The 23,466-nt window shown below is 41.4% G+C and overlaps 1 protein-coding gene across 1 annotated transcript; it reads right to left on the reverse strand.

Annotated features, from left to right (window-relative positions):
* Positions 1-5,505: 5,505 nt before the first annotated feature.
* On the reverse strand, positions 5,506-23,334 carry DHTKD1 (dehydrogenase E1 and transketolase domain containing 1). The gene is made up of 17 exons (XM_068670033.1): positions 23,108-23,334; positions 21,086-21,241; positions 20,121-20,332; positions 18,124-18,318; positions 17,533-17,802; positions 16,710-16,881; positions 14,950-15,148; positions 13,783-14,095; positions 12,693-12,777; positions 11,926-12,065; positions 11,339-11,489; positions 10,027-10,133; positions 8,788-8,952; positions 8,350-8,432; positions 7,146-7,315; positions 6,545-6,630; positions 5,506-6,047 (listed from the first exon to the last, which is right to left on the reverse strand). Exons 1-17 carry the CDS (start codon positions 23,271-23,273, stop codon positions 5,946-5,948), a joined length of 2,772 nt encoding a protein of 923 aa, XP_068526134.1. The 5' UTR covers positions 23,274-23,334; the 3' UTR covers positions 5,506-5,945.
* Between the last annotated feature and the right edge of the window lie 132 nt (positions 23,335-23,466).

Below are 23,466 nucleotides of genomic sequence, written 5' to 3' on the forward strand. Positions count from 1 at the left end.
ATTAGCGGTGTGTGTGCCTGCTGTGTCTGACTGGTGCCCCCAGTCACCCACATCCCAGTTTGATAAAATCATGGGTATGTCCCAGTTTAATAATATTACGGGTACATTGGTAAACTGACCCTGAAATATGAGAATATCTGGAGTGGGAATGAGTATCACAGAAACCAGTATCAAACCCTTCTAAGGAGCTTTCTGTTACAGCAGGTGACGGTCTATAAAATGATGTTTATTAGAATTTATTGCAGGATTTATGTGTGATTTAAAGCATAAGTATTCATCGTTATTTGGCCTTGTGTCTTACTTGTAGATGTCTGGGTTAATAGCTGAGCTCCAGGTAGTTTCTTGCAGTTAACATGTGTTCAGATTTTTAGCCATGCTGACGCAGACCTTAAATTACAGGTCCTCACTCACAGCAAACCTCCATACCTGTAAGTTGCTGGTCCCTGTTTTGATGATTGATAAAAGATCCAATCTGTACTAACAAAGATACACCACTGCAGGTATGCTGAAGAAATATCACGGCATCATCAACAACTGGTTCCCAGTGACTGAGGTTTAAAAAATGCAAATTTGTTTTCTTTGCTTGTTCCAAATGAATACTTCTGGGGTGTTCAAAATTGTAAGCCTTCAAATTTCAGACTACATTTATTTCAAATCTAAAATAACATCACTTACTAAAATATTTATTGTATTTCTTTTCCTGATGTTTCTTCTTCTGTAACTGAGTTACCGCTGTCTTTAATGAAATGCTCGACCTAACATCTCTTTCCTTTGATGTCTTTTCTTCCAGTCTTGCAATTCCACCTGACAATCCTGAGCATGTGTCCTTGACTTGTACATTTCATCTCGCATGCCACAAGGTGCAAATGCTGTAACACTTCCTCTCTTTCTAGTCAGTTGTTTGTTTTTGTTTGTTTGTTTGTTTTTTTACTCTCTAACAGCACATGAAGATTCATTTCTACTTTTTAAATGACACAAAAGTTCTCATGTCCAGACTGGGTCCTACTCTGTTACCCACTCACCCAACTTTCATTGTGTTTCATCTGGCACTTTCCTGAGCACACACAGAAAACTCACTCCCATTGTCAGTCAGCACCCCCATCTGGCGCTTTCACAATTTCTCTTTTCTGAAATGCTTTCAAATTGGGTAAATTCACAAGTGTATCACCACAGAAGCAGTAAAGGTGATCTCCATCAGACGTAAACCCAAATGCCTCCTCTCTGCTCAGGATTTTGTATGGTACTGGGTACCCAGTCTGAACGCAGGGGCACTGAGGGCCTCTAAAGGCAACGAGCCCCAGCCTTGCAAAAGCAAACCAGCACTCGTGCAGGGTGAGCCAAGTCTGCATGCAGAGGCACGCAGAAGAAAAACAGCTTTGTGTGCATCCAAAAGCAGTGGGGGAAACGGTGTTAACATCTAACTCAGCAAGGGCTTTGTCTTGCTCCTTGTAGCTGTTGGCCATCACAAAAGAGCAGCATTCTGCATCAAAAGAGAGCAGCAAATCTGCATCAGCGACACCGTGAGAGTAGCGCCAAAGCTCTCTCTTCTTTACCCCAGCATCCCTGGGTGGCTACATGGCACAGCAGTGCTGGGCTTGGGGACTGAGCAGCGCTACAGTAATAGCTGTGTCTGAACACTCAAGTGTCCTTTATTTGGCTAGATAAACCTGCACAGCCTGTGCGTGAGTGGTGCATAACAAGGTCAGGTTCAGGAAATGGGAAACTCAAAATGTTGGGTCTGTTCTTCCCTTTTGTGTGCTGTCATAGTGAGAAAATGTGGCTTTATGTAACCATCAGTTTGGAGTCAAAGGTGATGTTTATGCTGTACAACTTTTAGCTACAGCTGCAGCCAAAGTAACGCTACTCTTCTGCCTCCTTTTGCTACTTACTGATACAGAGGTTCTTTGTGAGCAGAGTATGAGAGATAATTTGTACAAAAAACACCAAGCACAACCACCGCCTGCTTGGACAAAGCCTCTGAAAAACTGAAGCACGCACTCCAAGTATTTTGCTATATCCAAGCAAAATATAACCATATTTCTGTAAGTGCAGCTGCTGATATTACATATTTATGGTAAAAAAACAGTAAGAAGTAAAGGACAGGCAGAGCTCCAGCTGTTCTCAGGAAAAGGGATTTCTATGCGGATGAGTACACTGCTCAGGGACCGTGGAAAGAAATCCCTGGGCACTCAGAGCAGAAGTTTAAACCAGAATGTGTCTTGATTAGATAAAGCTATTCAGAATGCCTAAAAAGTTGTGAAGTTTGCTACAGCAAAATGAAAGAAATATGACTTCACGTCACTGTGATGAGATAAAGAAGTTACATGAAACAGGCTACAGAACTGAGATTACAGACGTTACTTCTGGGTCATATAGATGAATGAATGAATGAGTGAGTTAATTAGGGTACGATACCAAACTGTGCTTCAGAGCAGCTTTTGGGAGCTGTTCCCCCGGCCGTATTCTATTAGGTTAAACCCCACTTGCCTCTTCAAAAAGGTGTTTTGTGCACAGTGGCTTTGGTTTATTCAGGCACGCTCCCCCAAACAACTTTGGGAGACATGGGGAGGTGCCAAATTCATACTGCCACTGAGACCATAAAAGACAAAATGCTGGGGAAAATACTGTGGTGATGGGAGCACTGCTTGGGGCAGTCAAGACTGAGGGCAGCTTTTGCCTCCTTTTGCCATTTGTCTTCATTATTCTCCTGCTTAAAGTCAATGTTGTGCTCATTTATCTCTTGCTTCCCAATACTGATTTCTTTCTTTTCCCCAGCTGGCAACTGTGCTGAAACCTTCCCTCAGGGAGTGAGTGCTAAGGCTTTCCAGCCAGGAACTGCTGGGGTAGCATTTGGCTACAGAAATATCTCACCAGGTGGGAGTAGAGAGCAGTTTGGCAACTAGCAGGCAAAGGGCTTTTTTTTTTTTTTTTTTTTTAGCATTTCTTCGAAACATGTAAAGTTGAAAAAGTCACACAAGAAGAAGGAAAAGGGCAGTGGTGTAACAGAGCCTTTAAGAAGCCTCTACAAATGCCTTGTGGAGCTCTGGCTTGCACTGACAGTAGTCCTCTGAATGCAGAGATCCCACACATCATAAAGGAAAGGAGAATGGTTCTGGGTGGAGGGAGATGGGTTTCAGAAGAAGCAGCAAGAAGGGGAAGTCTTGTGGTCACTCCTTGCTTATGAGGGCTCAGCAGAACTTGTTTTAGCATTGCTGTCACTCTCCTCTCCTGCTCACCTTGTCTTGTTGCTGGAACAGGGCTTCTGCAAAGCCAAAAGGCCACGCGCCTAGAGGAGCTCTGGCTTTTAACTGTTTATTATTTATTTTAGTGCCATATGAAGAATACTGTAAATTCTGATGTTTCTGTGAAAAATAAAAGATTTGAAAAGGAACAAAGAAAAATCAAGACAGACAGTCTTTCTTTAACTCAGCATGAGAAAATCCCTAGAAACCTGCGTGGTTCTTGGTTCTGTAGAAACATAAGGTTCTGTTGTGGTTAGTGCAAGTTGTGCATCTAAGCTTCTTTTCTGTCATTTAGGATTCTTAGTTAGAATTAGTTTTTCATTTGTACAGGTTTCCCTGTCATGCAAGAAAAACCTTGACCATTCCACTGAAAGATGATTCAAACATTACTGCTAACAAAATGTACACATCCACCTGCAGCCCTTCCAAGGTTCACACTGCTTCAGGTGCGGGGGCTTAAAGGTTGGATCAGATGATCTTAGAGGTCATTTCCAACCTAAATGATTCTCTGAATAGAGAGAGATTACAGCAGGAGTCCCACCTGACTACCTATTCTTCAAGTAGGAACCAAATCCTGACCATTTTCCCCTTGAAGAAGGTGCTACAAACAAACAAACAAAAAAAACACATTGTTTGCATGTTTGTTTTTCCTATGGCATATTTAAAGAAAAGAATATATGAAATTGTATATATTCAGCTTAACAGAATACAAAAAACGGCAAGCTGTTGACTGCTGCTCATGAGAAAAGCCATGCTTCTAGGAAACTTATTACCAAGGATAAGAACATCTGTTTCAGAAAAAGGGGGAAAAAGGCAACCATACTCAGGCGTAGTTTCCAAACCCACACACAAAAGGAGTCTGAAAAGAGTGGGCTTTAGATGCAAAGACTATGTTTTTTTCTCTTCATTGAATGGCAGGGATCCAGAGAGCTCCAATGCATAGTTTTTCTGTTGCAGCACTTCATAAATTAAAGTGAAATTCTGCCTGAGAAGTTATGGACATTATTTGTAAAGCACATTCGGGATGGCAAGTCATTTAAATGTTAAACTACTGGCTTGCCTCCAGCAAAGGTTACTTTATTCCTTCATAGGGAAGGCTTCATATCAGCAAGTAGGAGACCATGATTTTAACACTTCATCGTAGTCTGGTTTTCTATTTCAGTTTCCTGAAAGTTTTTCAGTTAAAAAAAAAAAAAAGGTAATAAATAGATTGAAAGTTAATAAACCATATTACTTTTAAAAACACACATCAATTTGGGAACCAATCAATATTCTCACAAAATTTTGAAGTGTGCCACAGCATTAAAAAGAGAAAGCTTTTGTCTGCTGCCTGTGTTTTAGGAACTTCATGTGGCTTGAACATCAGTATCTGTTTGAACTCCTTCAGAAAACCCAGTTCACTAACCTCCTGTTGCCATTTGCTGCTATCCATGTCACTTATTTCTTCTTTAACATGTTTTCTTCTATAACCTGTTTTGATACCACAGCTTTTCACTGCGAAGAAAAGGTTTTGCTCAGGAGCCTCACAACATGCCTCCACATGGGAACTTTGCCCAAACTAAAAACCAAACCAAAATAAGCCATGAGTTTTTTTTTTACTACAGCTTTTTTTTTTTTTTGTGAGAAGCCTGTTTGACCTTCTAATTCTGCCACCCCTCAACCTTCAAGCTTCTAGCGTACTCAAAATAGGCCTCGCTATTATAGCTTTCAACAAGGGTTGCTCAAACTCTTTTCAGCCTGCTTTATCTGTCTTGCCAGTTTTGAACTCTTTGTTGCTCTTGGTCACACTTTCAGCCTTCTTACAGCATAAGCAAGATTTTGTATAGGAACTAGGGAAGAAGAAACTGAACCGAGGCAAGCCCTCAAAAACAATTAAGAAAATAGACAGTGGACACTGAGAAGAATTTTCTGGGTAGGGAGAAACATCACTTTTCAGGGTAGCCTCTTGGGTACCAAACTAGTAGCCAAACTCTTTGAGTAGCCCAACTGATTGGCTTCTACAAAACTGGGTTCTAAAATACAGCAGGAGCCTCACTGCAGCACACTTCCCACCCTGCAAGCTTGATGTGAAAGCACTGCTTCTCCTCCTGAGAAGAAAACAGTGCCTGAAGCCTTCAGGAGAGATCCTGCTAGGTGCCCCCAGGAATCCTGCTTTAACAACCCTTATCCCTTCAGGCTATGCACATTAGAAGAATACCAACAATTGCACAGATTTAACTGCAAGTCCACAGGAAAAGAAATGAGAAAATCCACAACACTCTGCTAATAGAAATGGCTCATTCCCAGGCACGGGGAAGCATTTACTCAACCAAACAGCACTAACACTTCTGTGGAAATGAGAAGCTGTTTCCACACATACACCATCCCAGGGAATTGACAAATGCCGATAAGTGATTGGATACAAGGTATTTTATACCTACCTCACTGATCTTCCCCCTGGACTGCAATTTTTAAAAACTTTTAAAAGATCTCTTGTAGAAAATGCTACAAAAGAACAAAAAAAACTATCTAGAGTAACAGGCATCAGCTTTCATCTTTAGGTATGTCCCCGTATGAAAAAATTGCTTCGTCAATACAGAACTTGTTCCATTTTCTTTCCCATTTTGGAAAATTAAGAGTCCTAAGGATCTGGCTTTTGTTCTTCTTCGCAGGAGGACGGCAACAAACATGACTGACTACACGAGTAGGCTGTCCGCTGAAAATTTAGATGAATGTCTTGGTAAGAATGTCTTCCTGCTGCTGCTGGTGGAGGGTTCCAATGCCAACTGCTGGGGCTGGTAAAGGAGGTCTACTCACAAGAGCGAGCTGAAATTAGAGCCAGGAGGAAAAGATTAGTGAAGCACAAACATAGTGCCACATCTTGAGGTTCTCTGATGCCACGGTGATACCTATTGTCAGATACTGGGCAGTTCCAGTTGGAGGTGCTGCAGGAAGTTTTCCTTCATCTCCCTGTGATTACAGTTCCAAGACCATTACAGTGTTCAATCTGCTGCAGCAAACAGCAGCTTCAGATTCTCCCTCTGCTCACTGTGGCACCTTAAGCATGTTGTTTCCTACCTGGGATCTTTCATCACCCTGTCCACTTAGACTACACACCTGGTAAAAGAAAGCTCCAGGCCTGCTCAGTGCTACTAAATGGTGCTATAAAAAGCATAAGTAGCTAAAATCAGAACACACATTCAGTTTAGGCACTAGGTTAAGATTTATGCACTAGGTTTTACAAGTAAGCATAACAGAATTTTGCCATCAAGAATAACTTCAAAGTTCATTTTGAAGACCAGAGCACCATGGGGACATCTTACCTTAACCCCCAGCTGCTTTTCAAAACGTGGTGACACAAAGGACCATGGACCCATGTTCTGTGGTTCTTCCTGACTCCAGGTGAAGACTAAAGGAAGGAAAATGGTACATTAGAAGCGCACGTTTATCTTTTCAGTAGCTCAAGAAAGTTATGTTTTTCTGTTGTAGCACCTCTGACTTTTTTGCCTTGGTACTTTCTTTGAAATGAATTCTTGTGAGACTGAATTCATTACAAGTCATCACTTTCTGCAGTCAAACTAAAAGCATGTCCACCATGAGGGCATGCTGTAGGTATGCTCTTCTATTTTACCATCATTTTCAAATAATACTTAAAGGACTGGGTAGAAAAGATCAACGCAAAAATGTCCCACGTGGTTCACTCTGATTTTCAGCAGTGGTTTAGAGAAGCTAACAATAGCAGAGACAAAATCTTTTAGCACACGTGGCAAAAACCTGTATTATCCCACTCCAGAAACACCAGATATATGGGGGGAAGAGCAAAGAGGAAAACACTACTACAGCTCTTCATCTGAAAAGGCAGGCAACAGATTTAGTTTAGAATTTCAAAGAGGCCAGAAAGAAAAAGGTAAAAATTTTGCTTACCTTTGGCACGGCTGTATTTGTTCAACTCTTGCTGTAGAGCTTCCAGGGGGAAAGGACACAGTTCTTCCAGTCTCAAAATAGCTACGTTGTGCTGTTTCTCTCCTAGCGTCTCCCTTTGCTTCACCAAAGCGTAGTAATGTTTACCAGAACAGAGCACCACTTGGGTGACACTAGAGAAAAATAGGAGCGTTTCCAAGTTTAGTGTTTCACAGAAACTCTCTGCAGAACATTTTCACACCTTTCATAAAAGCAACCAGCCAAACTTTAAAGACGATCTACTAATCGAGTTGTACGAAGCTGAACTGCTACCCTAGACCATCTTTTCTTTTTTGTCTTCCTTTCCCTCCCACTCCCTGACAAACTAGCTGACAAACTAACCTGTGGGCACAGTAGGCCATGGCCCAAATGTCCTGTTTCTTCAGCTTTAACTCAGCCTTTTAACTATCTAAAATTAAACTTTCTATCTAAGTTAGTTATCTGTGCTCTCTCTGTAGAGAACAGAACAGAGTGGGAGAGAAGTACCTCCAGAGGACAATTCTCTCCCATGCCTAAGAGGAACTGCCTTCAGGAGATATGCAATTGTGTCCAGTAATCAGAAAGATCTTAGTTGTCTGAGCTTAATGGACAAAGGCAAGGAGAGAAACCTCACCATCTCACTTAAAAAAACAAAGATGCTAAGATACTTTCAGCCTTGTGATTATACTACTAGGACTGGGAACAGATAAAAACATTAGAAGGGAAAAATATGAATTGCCCTTCATGAACAGGATGCTCCAAATTCACATCTGAAGATAGGGAAATAATGCACACACAAAGATGTTATTGCCCGAGCTTCACTTCATCAATTCAAGTGTCCCAACAGCAGAACAAAAATTCTTCTCTTCATAGAACAGCTGCTCCCAGTGACTGCTAGCTAATGGCCATGGTTCACAACAGCATCCATCAGATTAGTAACTCTGATCACAGCCTCTCCTTGGAGACAAGGGCTGAAAGCCTGAACACTTTATTATTATGAAGACGGTATGATAACTACCAACAGGTAAGCAGAGAAGAAGGATGGAAACAAGTAAAACCCTAAGTCACTCACCATACAGATACTATCCCCCTAAAAAAGTCACATCTTTCACATCACCTCAGCCTCGAGCTATTAGGTAGAAGAGAGGGACTTCCTTTCTGAGCTTCCCTTGTAAGAAAGTAGAGCTACCTTTTAGGATCTACTGAGGAGTCACCAATGACAGGTTTGAACGTTGTCCTTGGAGCCATTTCTTCAAAACTTGACACAGCAGCCTAAATGGGGGAAGAGTCAGAAGTTACCAAATCTTGGTCCCTTTTCTCTCTGGCTCTGTCTGGGACAGGGTTTTGGTAAGTAAAAAAAGATACATTCCCTCTCCCCTCCCATTCCCACTCCCACAGGTGAAAGACAGAACAGCAAGATTCTGAAGAACATCACCATACCCAGAATCACTCTTACTTCAGGCTCACCACCACCCAGCTTTAATCCTCAACCTACCCTGCCCCTAACAGGCAAAACCCCATTGATTTCACCCCAAAACAGAGAGGAGAACACAGAGGAAAAGCAAAGAGAAAGGGGAAGAGAACACAGAAGAGGACGAAAAAAGAAAAAGGAAGTTTTCTAGCTTACAGGGAGCCTGAGTAGCACTTTGGGAGAGGCAACAATGAGAGGTTTCCTGAAGTTCCGGACCATTTGCCGCCGGAGTAAATGGAAATACTGAGCTGGGGTGGTGGGATGCACGATCGACATGTTCACCTGGTCCCCATCAACTCCTCCTTCTGAGCTGTCACACATCTACGGGGGACATAGCAATAACTTGTTAAGAAGGAATTAGTGAGCCAAATATACAGGAGTTTAAGCCATAAGACATGCTTACTGGTGTAACAATAGGAGACAAGTATCTCAATTCAAATGCTGACAGCAAGGGAAAAGCAATTTCAGAGAAACGGCTTTAGCATTTACCTGGTAATACTGTATCTGAAGGCCTCCTTCAACTACACCATAACCAAGGCATTCCAGTTCTTCTAACAGTGGACAGTCATGACAATTTCATCAGAATGGCAGCACCCCTAAAGATGCTCCAAGCTCTTCCCTAAGCCATTACTCAATGAAAAAGGCTTTCATTTACTTACTACAGTCACAATGACATAACAACAGATTTTTTTTTTTTTTTTTTTTGCAAAAATGTGCCACAAATTTACTTACTGCTATTTAATAGTGCCCAGTGTTCTGCTTGTACAGTCTGTGCACAGTGGGAATATCGTAAGTGGCTTGCACAGGCGGGTGGCTGCCCATTTACAATGCCAACCCCAAAATGCTTTCTCTATGAAGTGCCCATTAAAGGTCTGCTATTTGCAATAGAGCAATTCTGTCTTGCTACTGGACTCATTCTGTGGTACAGGACATTGCTGAAGAGCGGCAATCAGAAGAGTGACAGCAGGCAGTACTGAAGCACACCCCATCAGGGACGTTTGCAGAGGGCACGGGGCCTTTGCAAACACTGTGCAAATCTCATTACAAAATTTCATGTTACCACACACACGGTTGGGCAGGTGACAGAGATCTAAGAGAAACAACAAGCATCTATTATTGCAAAGTTCAACCAGAATCTTGCAGCAGAGCTGCTGTGGTAGTATTTAAACCAATGCTGCTTCCTCACCACTTGTAGACCTGCACCTCTGTCCCCTTTCTCCCTCCACTTTCAACCCAGCCCATTCATGTGGTGAGATCCTGGTAAGTCTCCAGCTTCTGAAGTCACTTGCAGGTACATCAGCAACGTGGCATTTTGTGGCAAGACTCCCAGAGCACTGTTTGCCAGTGCTGTGATGGAGAATACGTGAGTGTGAGAAGGGAGATGAGGAGGGGTACCTGCAGGAAACGTTCCATCCGGCAGGATGAGTGCTCAGGGCCTGCACCATCGTAACCATGGGGAAGAAGAATTACTATCCCACTCTGCAGGAGCCATTTGGCCTCCCCTAAAACAAACAATGAGAAAGAAGGAAAAATGATTTCAACAGAACATAAAGCCCCCAAACAGTCATTACTTTGCATGAACTACTGAGGAAGATAAGAGTATGGCTGATTTCCACATCATTAAGTACAAACCAGAAACATGCTGTTGTATTTAGCTGTGAGATTCACAGCTGTGAAACAGCATGCATAAGATGATCTGATGTTTCTGAAATTGTCATGAAACTTTGGGCTTTCAGGGCTCTTAAGGCTTCATGTTGAGCAGTGAACGTTTTAGAACTTACTCGGAAACATCAACACATTATGAGAAAATCCTCTTAATGGCACTGTCCTCCTTATTAACAGGCATCCACAAAATCCTTCTCCTCAGTATGAAAGCTCCTGACCATAACTCATGGCATCTTTTCTGTATACCTTGTCATTTAGTCCTGTGCAGGTATGAAGCAGGCAGCAGCCCGTCAGCCAGTCCTGCCTAATGCAGCAACGCCAGCCAGAGGTGAGCTCCCCTGGGCTCTGTCAAAGCCCCTGCACTATTTAAGAGATTACAGTCAAATCCAGGAGGTAATTCATGAGGATGGGTGGGATAAGAGGGTCTCTGGCAATTACCATCTGTGGTTACAGAGTGAACATAGAGGCCTAACTGAAACTAGATGCCAATACTCTGGACTCTTACACTCAAGGAACCCCACTTCAGAAATCCATCTTAGCATTTCCTCAGCCTGTTTCAACCCCGAAAGGTCTTTTTGCAACATCTGAGCATTCAGAAAATGCACAAAAGTCAAACCGAGAGGTTGGTTTTAGCACTTTTTTTCTGTTTGTTTTTAAATCATCACTATTTTCTTTCTATATTGCTTCAGGAACTTTTCATATGCCTCATGAAGGAACAGTACATCCTAAGAAGCTATTAAAAATATATGCACACTGTAAAATAAATAGGGGTAGGAGGGAAGAAAGGTCATTAACATAATCAACTGTGCTTTCAGAATAACTTTTCTGTCAAGGATGAGGTCTCTCCTTTTAGACAGACTGTCTTCAGGGAAAATCTGCACTGTAGTTGGGATCAAGTAGGCAAGCTCACAAGACTTATTGAGAAAACAATTCTTTTTCTCAACACATTGCCCTTTTACTTTAAAACTAAAGGATTTTCTAAAACTATACTGGCTACAAATGATTTATTGTAAATATATGAATTAGCTCCTTGTACACTCACCTCCAGAGATGAAAGTGTCAAATATTATCTGGGCTCCATTAAAGAAGTCTCCAAATTGAGCTTCCCAAATTGGCAGTAACTTAGGGCTCTCAATACTCATTCCATATTCAAAACCAAGCACAGCTTCTTCAGACAAGGGACTGTTACTCACCTAACAGAAAGGAAATTGTTGGGAGGGGCAGGTGAGAGAGATGACAACCCAGGGTTAAGAACCTTTGGAACCAGGCACATCAGTGCTAGGCACACTGAGGACATGCACTCCTAAACGCAATTCACGGTCACCTCTCTTTTGCTTTTGAAGGAAGGCACTGAGGGAAGAAAAATAATAGGTGATCTCTCAAGGAAAGGCAGAACCCCTTGTTAAAGAGGGTAACTAACCATGCACAACTGTCAACTTGCTACAGGAAAGCACAAATCAGTCATCTGCCTTTAGCTAGGCTCTCCTTAACCCACAATCAGGTGGGTTTTATACCTCCGTATCTGGGCTTTGTCAGAATATACAGACTACTTATATGTGCCTCAGCAGTTTTAAAATCTGCACTCTTTCAGCACAACTTGAAGATTGTCTTGTGGACCGCAGAACCTACCTCGAGGAAACCCTTCTGGTCTGGGGACATATGATTCAGAGGAATGTAGGTATCATCTGTTTCTTGGCAAACTAACATCGCGTGTCGCTGGCTAAAGGTTCCTCTGCCGACGTCTTGTCCACTTAGTCTGACATTAAACCCTTGCCAAGCAATAAGCAAAACACTGGATTAGTTTATCATACAATAAAAGACATGCAGGACAGTAACTTCCTGGATTTCTCCTCATCAGCAAAATCAAATCTGAGTGGGAATTCTTAACCACCACCAGCTCCATCTCACAGAGATGCTCACACATCTCATTTCTCCTCTTCACAGCCAAAAATTATTTTGGGTTAAGCGTTTGTAACTACACAGTTTGCTGAAGCAAACTGCAAAATATGTGCATCCTGTACCCCATGTAAACTGAAACACGAATTCAGACTAGAGAAGGAGGAAATTAATCACAGCATGAAACACTATAAAAGGTAAGCATGTGGGAGGCCCAACTGATGCCGCATGCATTGCTCATGTGCACAGCACTGAGCACCAGCTTTTCGAGGGGATGGGAGGGAGCAACATTTCTTTGAAGAAATTTAGCAGCCAATCTACAAGTATTGGTGACATACAGGACTCACACTTATGTTCTCTTGCTACCATGCAAATACAAATTGTCAAATTTACTCAGTATATCAATCTTTGGGCTTAGAAACACCTAAAAAGCTTAACGTTATACTTTACAGACATCAAAACAAAAATAATTCATTGTTTGCTGTCTAGTTACCTCTTACCTTGGCACAGCAAGGAACCAAACGCTAACGTTTCAGCTGTTGCCCAGTCCAGCTTTTTTCCTTCCTCCATTTTTTGAACTCTTGACTAAAAAAGTAAACAAGAAGGAAAGGTTACTATTTTGCCTTCTTCCATCTTTATGCATCGTTGTGCCACAGATCAGTATTAGAAGTTAGGAAAAAAATAGTCTGTAGAGAGAAATACTATTTTTCCAGCAGCCAATTTTGGTTGGTTTGATTTGAAATACATGCACAAACTGCAGAAAGCTGCCCCTGCAGACCACAAAACCATGTATAACCCATTTGTTCACTAACCAGTCAACAAACTTTAGATTGACAGATTAGATCTTAGTCTTGAAATACTAAAAAGTCTTAGCAGAGCAGAGAGCAGGCTATTGACAGACTTGGTGTAGTGCTGAAAGACACCAGGTGTAAGTATTTCAGTCTCCAGAATTCTCTATCTGCAGAATTGCAGATGAGTGATAACACCCAGACTTCCCACTGGGGCTGGGAAGGCAAGAACCAGCCTTCTGAAATATTCAGCTCGTGGCTTCTCTACAGCTGTCGACCAGACGCCAGCCCATGGTCATCATTCATCAAAGTGAAACATTCATAAACCCAAACCAAGCCAGTTATTGCACAAAATCTTATTACTCAAACACAGTGACTTTCAAACTTGGCCAAATGTATACACAAGTTTATATATAAACACATACATTACTGGCTTTACACACTGCATACACTGTTACCAATCTCCTGATTCTTTTTTTTTTTTTAAAGTACTTATAATAATGAAGTTTAGATTATATTTGTAAGAACATTGTAAGAACAACAAACTGTATTTTTTACATGTTTTTTCTTCATTATATCAAAATATTGTTAAAATAACAAGTTAAATATATGGTCAGATATGAGGGAGAACATATTTTTCTTCAAACATAAAAGAATTGCATAACAGCAGCCTTGAAAAAGAGAACAAGCTGTTTTTCCTAGAGAAGATTGTGCTGTTCTTTAACTGGCAGCCTTGTCAGTTAAAGAGTTTTTCCCTGTAACGGGTCATACCTTTAAACAACAGAACTAGAAACATCCTGACCTGTGCATAAGTCTTCAGGAGATGGCTGTGCATCTGGAGTTCTTCTGGCACCTCTACAGACTTGATTCCAATAAATTGCAGAAGCGGTATAGGCATTCCTGTGTCCCAGGTGGTGATTTTAGCAGAAGGCTCGACCAAACCTTTCCAGTGAGCCTGCAGGTTGGTAGGAGGTGGACTGTACAAAGTCATGTTGGCAAGATGATCGCTCAGTTTAGAATAGTAGGTCGTCTTTATCTCAGACACTTCAACCTCAGTCATGAGCCCAGCAGCTACTAGGTGTTCCGCATACGTGTCCGGGATACTCTTACGGGATCTGTGGGTGAGGGAATCAAACCCCAGAGACATTAAGCCTGAAAAGTGTCACTGCAGAACAGGGAAATGCCACCTTACTACTGTCAGGTACCAAGGAAAACTACAATAAATTACCACCTAGTGTGTTATACTAACCTGGGTCAAGTTTTCTTTCCTGGCAGTTCCAGAAAGGTAACAATTCTCCTGGATTCATACTTTACAGTCCTTTCTTTAAGAAAGTGCCTGCAGTTAGCAGCTGCAGGTAAAAGTAAGTCCAGAAAAAAATCTCTCATTCAGGCTGGCTCTGTGCTATTATGTATTGTGCTTTAGGCAAACTGACAGTGGAATTTCACAATTAGCTGAGAATCAACGCACCTGATTTCATAAATGCTCCACATAAAATCCCAGAATTCATTGGCCAGTATTTTTCTTTAGGATCAAGATGGAATCTGACTGTATTTAAATGCTTGTAAAGATGAGGCTCCGTGGAACCAGCAGGACCAGGCAAGGACACAACACACATTGGGTAGTTTTCTCCAAATTCTCCCACACAATCTACCTTTCCCTCTGGCACACAGTAAGCAACTTTGCCTTCTGATTAACAGCAGTCATGAATCTGAAATTCAAGGGCTATATGCAAGATTGGTCTCCAAGAGGCATCAAGCTGCATATCAGAGAACCACAACCAGTGGTTATCTTTATTCTCGTGCCATTATCAGACAGGGGCTGCTAACAGTGTAGCTACACTTATATTAAGACTTGTCAGTATGGCAAAGGATCATCATTATACAAAGACTATTGTAGTAGTGAACAAAACTGAGCTGATGTATTAAAAAGCACGTTTGGGGTTCCCCCAGCAGGTGGTGGTAGCCTTACCTGATGATTTTGTACATGCTGGGGTTGGTGAAGAATGGCTCATCAAGTTCATTGTGGCCCCACTGCCTGTAGCACAGCAAGTCCACTATCACATCCCTGCGGAACTGGCGCTGGTACTCGACTGCCAGCCGCGTGGCACGGACAACTTCTTCAGGATCATCCCCGTTTACGTGGATAACTGCACATCCAACGATTTTACCTGCCCAGGGATGCAAAATGTAGTCACAGCAATCACACCCAACCCCTTCCAGAGTAATGGGAACAGATATAATGTATGTGTAGAGCACTTAACAAAAAGAAACCTACAAAACATGCTTTTTGTGATGACAGCTGGGATAAGGAGTCTTCCCAGAAGGTGCAATTGGCTAAACCTGTTATATTTGTCCCAGTTTCAACACAAATTCTTTACCAGCACTAAACTCCCATTAGATTTTCTACACAAAGTCCTTAATTCTTCTTAATCTGAATGGGAATATTCAGGAAATGGGAAAGAAGTATTTGACTGCATCTTTCAAACAAAAACAGTTTTGTTTCCTTGTTATCCTAAGCTATAAACTACTACCACAAACCCATCCAGGTGACAAAATCTTTTTGCTAGTTAGTGGTCATTCAAACCATTGCCACCCCAGGGACAAAGAAAATTCTCACTAAAGGGAATGCTGCAGAATTCACACATCTTAACACCCTTCCCTGTATTTTGGATGCAAACATTCTCAGCAATGCTCCTCTTGTATTTTCTCTGCCCAAATTCAAGTAAATTAAGATGCTTCAGTCACTCCACCATTTCTGACCAATATCCTATTTCCTCCTGAACCCCATATGGGTAACACACCCCTCAATAACCAGGTAAGAAGAAAAAAAAAACTAAGGATGGAGAAAAAACAGACAAAAACTCCCCACAAAATCAGCTCACAGAAAAACTCCTAATATATGCTATATACCTTAACAGATCTATTGAAATCTACCTGTTCATTTTGATGAAGCCATAAGAAAAACAGGTGATATTATACTTCATATATATATATATACACACACACACACACACTAGGTTATTCTCAATTCTAAGAGATTTACACAAAGGAAATAACTACTACGCCTGTGGTTTTGCTGATTGCAATATCTGTTTATCACCAGGAAAGATCAGCCCAAAGCAAAAGGCTTTCTAAGATTAAGCTTCGAAGTGGCATGAGCCTTTCAATTAAATGATTAATAACATTAATCATGGCCTTTCAATTAAAAGCTCAACAAGTTCACCTGACAATAAATTAACCAAAAAAATGAAGGAGTAGCTGAGTAATAAGTCTTACTCAGAGGAAAAAAAAAAAAGGTGGGAATAGTTTTCATTATATTTAAAAAGATATATTGAAAATACATCTATTACACATTTCACCACAATCCATTTTTAAAAGCTGTCAATGACATTGCAGAAATTTAAAGACTTCACCTAAATTTCGCAGATATTTTATAACATTCTGTAAAAGCATGACAGGATTTTCCCTTGACAATTAGCCTTTGCCCTGGAATAGATGGGGAAGGGCATATTTTTAGAACTTGAATTTCTGCTAGTAGAAGGCAATAATCAATAGTAATTTGAATTTATACTCTATTATCAAAAGGGGCATAGATTATTATAATTCTCTAGGGTTGATAGCACTTGACACGAACAGCCCATTGCAATAGCATGCCATGGGAACCCACTGGTGTTAAAAAGCCTTCCTTATACAAGAGGCAATTTTCTTTCTGATTCAACCTATACATACCAATATCGCTACAGTAGAGTGATGATCTTCCTCGCTCTGGAGGAGTGGTATAGCCCAGCTGGTTATTAACAATCAGGTGGATGCTCCCCCCAACTCTGAAATGCGGCAGATTAGAGAGGGTCAGCGTTTCAGGAACAATGCCTTGCCCAGAGAAAGCAGCATCGCCATGAACCTACGATAGGGAAGAAGATGGAAAAATCTCATTAGAGAACACCAGAGGAATAGAAAAATCAACAAACAGTAACTCTGGATTAGGATTTGCTACTCTCTTTGCTGTATATCAGTAAGCCAAGACTTATACCTACTCCTGCCATAACAAATAGAGACAAGAACAGATACTTTAGGAAAAAAGTGTGTAAGAAACTGCAAAAAAGGGAGTATGAAGTAATTCCAGTTGGCATAAAAAGACTTACTTCAACAGTACCACGATAAAATGACAAAATTCTAAACCTTCCTGTACATTTTTCAACCATGTTGATAGCTCTTCTCCAAACCCATTTAATTTAAAAGAAGTCTAGCAGTGGGAGTCTAAATGGTTTAAATGCAAAAGTGGTCTGCGAGGAAAGACACACGTGGCTCTCGATGCAGGGTATTAAAATAAGTACTTTGGAAATCTAGAAAGTGGAATTGTTTGAAGACCAATATTATCATGTATGTCACCTAAAAATCCTCCTTTTCCTCCTCTTTCTTCATAAAGAGGATCCCAATTCTTCATATTCTACATTAATTCAGTTTTGTTTGATATTTTTATATACACCATTTCTGTTCAAATGCTAGTCTAGGAAGTCTTATAAAGGTGAGTTAGAAGTTGTGAGCAAAATACCTGCAGGCAAATAACTTTGTCTCCAGGCTGTGCAGAGCTCTCTGGGGAGTAATCTCCGTCAAGCAGAGACTGCTGCCTTCCTCGTGTCTTGCCCACGGCCACCGGATTGATTGCTTCTAAATGCGAGGGGTTAGGGAGCAAGGTGACATGCACAGGCCTGTGTGAACCAAAGTCAAGATCCACAGAAGATGTCAGGTGGGAGAGCACATCCCCAATGGCCGGTGAATTCTCTGGAAACTCACTCAAACCACGCATCTTACGGAACATGAGCTGCATGGAAAAAACAAACAAACAAACAAAAAAACTTGGTTAAATCCCCTTTCCAATTCACAGACACAATAAAAGAAAAACATTTCCAGGATCGTATGCTTTCCTACTCCTGAAACAGCACGTTTGCTTAAGATACCAGCACAAAAAAAAAATTATTATAGTTCTTTTGCCAGTCTCTCAGGCAGATGTACTGAAAGGAGCAGAATACCCTCTCACAAAGGTAACTTTGATTGTTCCAGCATTCAGAACAAAACAAATTTTGGGGTTATTCATTCATTGCAAATAAACCAGGCACATAGCAACTACCAATAAATCTCTTACTTCGGGTGGAAGCTGAAGTAAGCCCGTGAGCAGGTTAAGTCTCCCACGATGGGGCATTCCGAGGATGATGTCTGTCACGCCACTGTACGCACACATCTTGAACAGCTCGTGGAAGAAACCCATCATACTCTCTGCTCCTTCACCACCGTATCGCTTCACTGTGGCAAACTTCGTGGCTAAGAAGCGATCAAACTCCTGTTAAAAACAGGAGAACTTCAGTATTATGCTATGCCAAGCAGCATTCTGTTTATAAAATTGAAATATCATTTACTTTTGTAGCTGGACAAACCTAAGCATAACCCTTGAAAGTCCCAGCTCATTCTCTACCACCCCAGTCTAAGACCAGAAGCCATGATATCTACATGTACATTTCTCATTTTAGGCAGAACAAATTCTGGATTGAGGGCCAAAGTGGCTCTAACATGGAAGGAGGTGGATACAGAACTACATGAGAGCAATTTACCAATTTCTTAACAGTTTACCTGGCTTAAGTGAAAATTAAGAAATGGTAATATAAGTAATTTTACAGTAAAACAATGGTAAAGTAAGTACTTTTACAGCAGAAGCCTTAAGTATCCTGAGATGTCAAGCGCTAGAGAAGCAGTTTCACTTTGATTACATTAGACACAGTCTTTAGTACATAGTTACAAGAATTCTTGAAAGAAGGAAAATAAAGGAATCTATATTTCCTGTATTTTCCTTTCACTCCTCCCACTTCACTATTCCTAGACAGCTCTCTTAAGTGACAAAGTTTTGGAAGCAATCGAAGTGTCTGCAGTGTTTTGCAACTGAAGACTGAAAATAAACGAAGACTGTAACTGAGAAGGGAAGACTGAGTCACAGCCAAAGATCCAAGCCAACTCCTGAACACCTTCTAGTTAAGCAACATTTAATTCTAAAGAACATATACAAAACTGATCACACACGGAAACATTTTTCCTGACAGTTAAAATTCTACACTCTAAGTACAGTTCTGGTCATACTGAAGGTAATATGGGATTCCTCAAGGTCCTGATGTCACTTTTCACCCTCCTGTGTCACTAACAAATTTTTTTAATTGTCAAACAGGCAAGAAAAATATGAGATGTGTCATATACTTCTGTTTAGTCATTGGTTTATATTACATTTAACACTCCTTCCACTCAGAAAACTGGAAACAGGGACACTTTCACAGATCCTGATCTTCTACATTTCCATCCCTCTAGATAACACAGGAAGAAGGAAGGGGAAAACTGAACTTTTGCACAGGAAAGAAATATTTGTCTCTGCACACTTTGAAAGTACATAAATCTTTTACTTCATTACAGAATGTACTGGATACATGTTCCTCTGCTGAAAAGCAGCAAACTTACCACAACTACATGGCTAAACCCTCAGTACAACTCTGTTTTGTTCTCCCAAACTCTTGACAAACACTGTGCTTTAAAGCTAGTAAAACAGATGGATATAGCTGAGGGTGAAAGGAAAACACAGAGCAAAAATTTCATGTAGTTGTGCCCAAACTTGTGTTCCAACCAGTAACTTTTAATATACGCTGTCAAATCACTAGTTGGAGAGAGTCTCACTTTCTAAGACTGATTACTCTCAGGTTTGTAGGGTCATTACTTGTGTCTCCAGATGTCAAGGAATATATATTGTCTGTGAGATACATTCATGTAATGTATGTTCTAATTAGTTCTAAGCGCCTTTGGAGTTTGTATCTCGTTGGAAATATTTTTCTCCAAATAATTTCCAAATAAATCAATGCAAATCAAAAAGCATTGCTCTATGTTTCAATAATGGCTGCTAAGTAAATTCAGCAATGACTCCCAGTGGAGATTCCTGCATTTACACATTGCACTTTTTGGGGCAAAACCTTGTTCTTCTTCTTCTTGGACCCTGTCAAACCTTTTAGGGTAGTGATTCTTCTTTTCCTGAGCAGATAATGTCCAGAGCAGCAGGGGATCCAAAACAGACTCTGCAACTCTGTTAGAATCAAATAATAGTTAACAAAGTACCTGGGACTCCAACATCAGTTTGCACAAGTGCTTTTTCTCTTCAGTTGTAAATGCTTCTTGTTTTAACTCTTCAAACCTTTTAGCAAACCATTTTCTCTCCTCCGAGGTTGGAAGCTGGCTTGTTTCTATGGAAATATGCCCACAGTATATATGGTCAAGGTAAGCCAATACATCCTCCAGGGAGGCCTCTTCTTTTCCCATGTTCAGAAGCCCTGGTCAGAAATAAATGTTATTAAGTCACTTGTGGGGAGATGGGGGGAAGCACTAAGAAATAAGCTGACATCTTGCAATTACATCAAGATTTTGAGACTACAAATTCATGTCCTGATTTCCTTTCCTTCATTTAAATTAAAAATTCAAGAAAAAAATTAATAACACTCAAGTGTGCTTATAACAGGAGGGTCTCATGCTTATTTGCAAGGTGCTCAAAATGTCCTGAATGAGTTCAATGTGGATGACACCGAGTGACTGTTTTTGTGACTGGTATAGCATTCATTTTGTTGCCCTGCGAGATGAATCCCAATCCTATGTTCATCAGAAGCAGTAAATGCCATTTCGTAGATGGAGAAAATATAGCATGGAGAGAGACCCTCATTTTGTCAAGGCCACAGTAAGAGCCAAAGATCCAAGAAAAGACAAATCTTGACTGCCACCCAAGTGCCATGACAGCTTCACCACAGTATCAAAAATATGCTAAATCATAGAACGTTACAGAAATTAATGTACAACCTCAGCAGTTTTAAGTGCAATTAAAATTTTTCATGGTTACTGAAGATGCTAGGAGGTAGCCATTCATTACACAATGATTTGTGCAAACATGTAAGTAGGTTGAAGTTAATAGCCTTTTGTCCAACAATACATTACTGATTGAACCGCTCTTCAGTATTTGGCTGGTCTGCAAAGTACGCAGCCTCTCAATAAACCAGCCAGGAGAAAAACTTGCTGCAATAAGGCTGCAGACTTACCTGTGGTAATGAGAGGGCCTTGAAGAACTTCTGTCAATTCTCGGATTTCAGGTACCATGTTCATAACAGCTTGGCCAGCACACAGTGGGTTTATTTTGGCTGCTTTGTGGCCATGTTCAGAGTACGCAGTTATTAACCGAGCAAGAGCATGGTCAACTAAACACAAAAAGAAAGCAGAATGGTATAGCACATGCTCACATTTAATTCATTTACAGTACCAGCAGAGGAGCACTCTGTCCATCAATAACCATCAAGCTTTGAGCTGGAAAGGTTTTTCCTAAGCAGGTTTTTAACTGTATCACCCCACAAGAGCTCCTATCATCAAACTGCTATATCTGCTTATTTATCAGATTTTCAAGCAAGTTTACATTTCCCTCTTGACTGCCCTCACAGTCATACTCCTGTACACATATGCAAAGCTACTTCATTTTGCTTTTAGTCTCTTTATGGCAATGGGTATGTCCAACTCGAGAACGCTAAGGTACCAGTGTGCAGTCTTATTTCCTGAGCTGACTCGATCATAACACTTATGCTACCCTGTTCCTTGCTGGGATGACAGGAAGATAGGGTCTTGATAATAATTCATTTCCTAAAGCTTAAAAAGTCTGTGTCTGCACAAGCCACTAGCCAACGGCAAGTGCCCATGCTGAGTCAAACATACTAGACATTCAAATACGTGAACATACTTTTCATCAAATATATATTCAATAGAAAACATAGCACACAGAATCTGCTACAAATGAATTAGCTTATACTGGATTATAATTTTTTATAATGTGTTTCTAGCACGGTCTGTTATCCCTGATAAAGACACAGTGCTGACAGTATCCAGGTGTGAAGTTTTTCATTTTCCAAAACCATGTAATTTCGGAGCGAGAGTATTTCACAAAGTTGTTTCTTTGCTCTCTGTATTTCAGCTGCTGGCACTGGTTCAGCTGCTCCTCTCCTGTAGTCGGGGCCTTCAAACAGGTTGCTCCCTCAATGCTTACAGCAAGAAAGACAATTAGAAGCAATTTTAAAACGTGGCATAAAAATATATTAACGCTTTCCTTCCTTCATGAGGAGGAGGCTTAATGAATTAAGCCTAGCAGAGGACTGATGCAGGGAGCTCCTACGGCAGCTTTCTGCTCAAAATTATTTTTCTGTGCTATAAAAGTGGGCTAAAAGCATCACAGTCACTGCTATAGAAGAGAATTAGCCGTAGTTAGCTACTTTACGCCCAATAATATATTAATATAAAACTTAAGGCACATGGCACTGGTACTTTTATGAGCAGGAAAATCTCTCCGGGAGCACATTTACTTGACCGATGTGATTTCGGGCAGTCCGTGCAGCTCAAGCACAATTATTTCTGCCCATGGAGTTTGGCAAGGTATCAGCACGCTTCATGAGGAACCGAAGAAAACAACTTTGTGATAAGGACTCGAGCTGCTCACAGACAGCCGTCGGCAGGGCAGGTAACAGAAAAACTGCCTCAGGACAAGGAAAAACAGCCCCGAGCCCCCTGAAGCTGTCACAGAGATGTGTTGGCTCGGCAAGGCTGAGAAGAATGAAATGAAATAAAAATAATAAAAAGAAATAAAATGAAATAAAATAATGAGATGAAAAATGATGAAGTGAAATGAAAAATAATGAAGTAAAAAAAAAATGAAGTAAAAAATGAAAAAGTGAAATACAGTAAAGAATGGGATTAAAAAATAAATTGAGGTAAAATGATAAAGTGTGAAAAAAATGAGGTAAAATAAACATTAAAATAATAAAATGAAACAAAGTGACATAAACACGGTGACATAAAATGAAATAATGTGAAATAAAATAAAAAAACGAATAAAATTAAATAAAAATTAATAAAACGAATTGAAAAACAAAGAAACGAAATAAAATAAGAAATCATGAAACAAACAAAAACCAAACCAAACCAAACCAAGCCAAGCCCGTCCCAGCCGCGATCCCCCCGCACCGCCTGAGCTGCCCTCCCCTCAGCCCGGTGCCGCGGGAGGGCTGCGGGCTCCCCCCCCAGACCTGCTCCGCCGCTCTCCCCGGCTCTCCGGGGCTCCGCCGAGCTCTCCCCGGCCGCCTTCCGAGGCCTGTAGCCGTACACACCGCGCTCCGTGCGGTACCAGCGCCGCAGCCCGGCCCGCCACGGCCAGCCCCACACGGCGCTGCCCGCCCGGCCCGCAGCCGCCATGGCCTCCGCTAGCACCGGGCTGCCCGCAGCCAACCGCCCGCCTCGCCGCCGCCACCGCCCCCGGGCTCGGCGGGGAGGAGCCCGGAGCCGCCCGCCCCGAGCCCTGAGGGAGCCCTGGGGCTGGGGGAGAGGCAGGGAGCTGAGCCTGGTGTTGTGCAGCTGGCGGAGGGGGGGGAGGTTTTCCGCCCGTTTT

The sequence above is a fragment of the Anas acuta genome, chromosome 1, assembly GCF_963932015.1.
Source record: "Anas acuta chromosome 1, bAnaAcu1.1, whole genome shotgun sequence".
Taxonomy (NCBI): Eukaryota; Metazoa; Chordata; class Aves; order Anseriformes; family Anatidae; genus Anas; species Anas acuta.

Excerpts from the sequence above, each read along its gene's own strand:
- DHTKD1 (XM_068670033.1), bottom strand. The coding sequence starts at position 23,273 with ATGGCGGCTGCGGGCCGGGCGGGCAGCGCCGTGTGGGGCTGGCCGTGG. Across the intron at positions 14,096-14,949 it reads AGCATGTACAAAATCATCAG|ATCCCGTAAGAGTATCCCGG; the intron begins GTAAGGCTACCA and ends CCTCACCCACAG. Across the intron at positions 11,490-11,925 it reads ACCAGAAGGGTTTCCTCGAG|GTGAGTAACAGTCCCTTGTC; the intron begins GTAGGTTCTGCG and ends CCTTTCTGTTAG.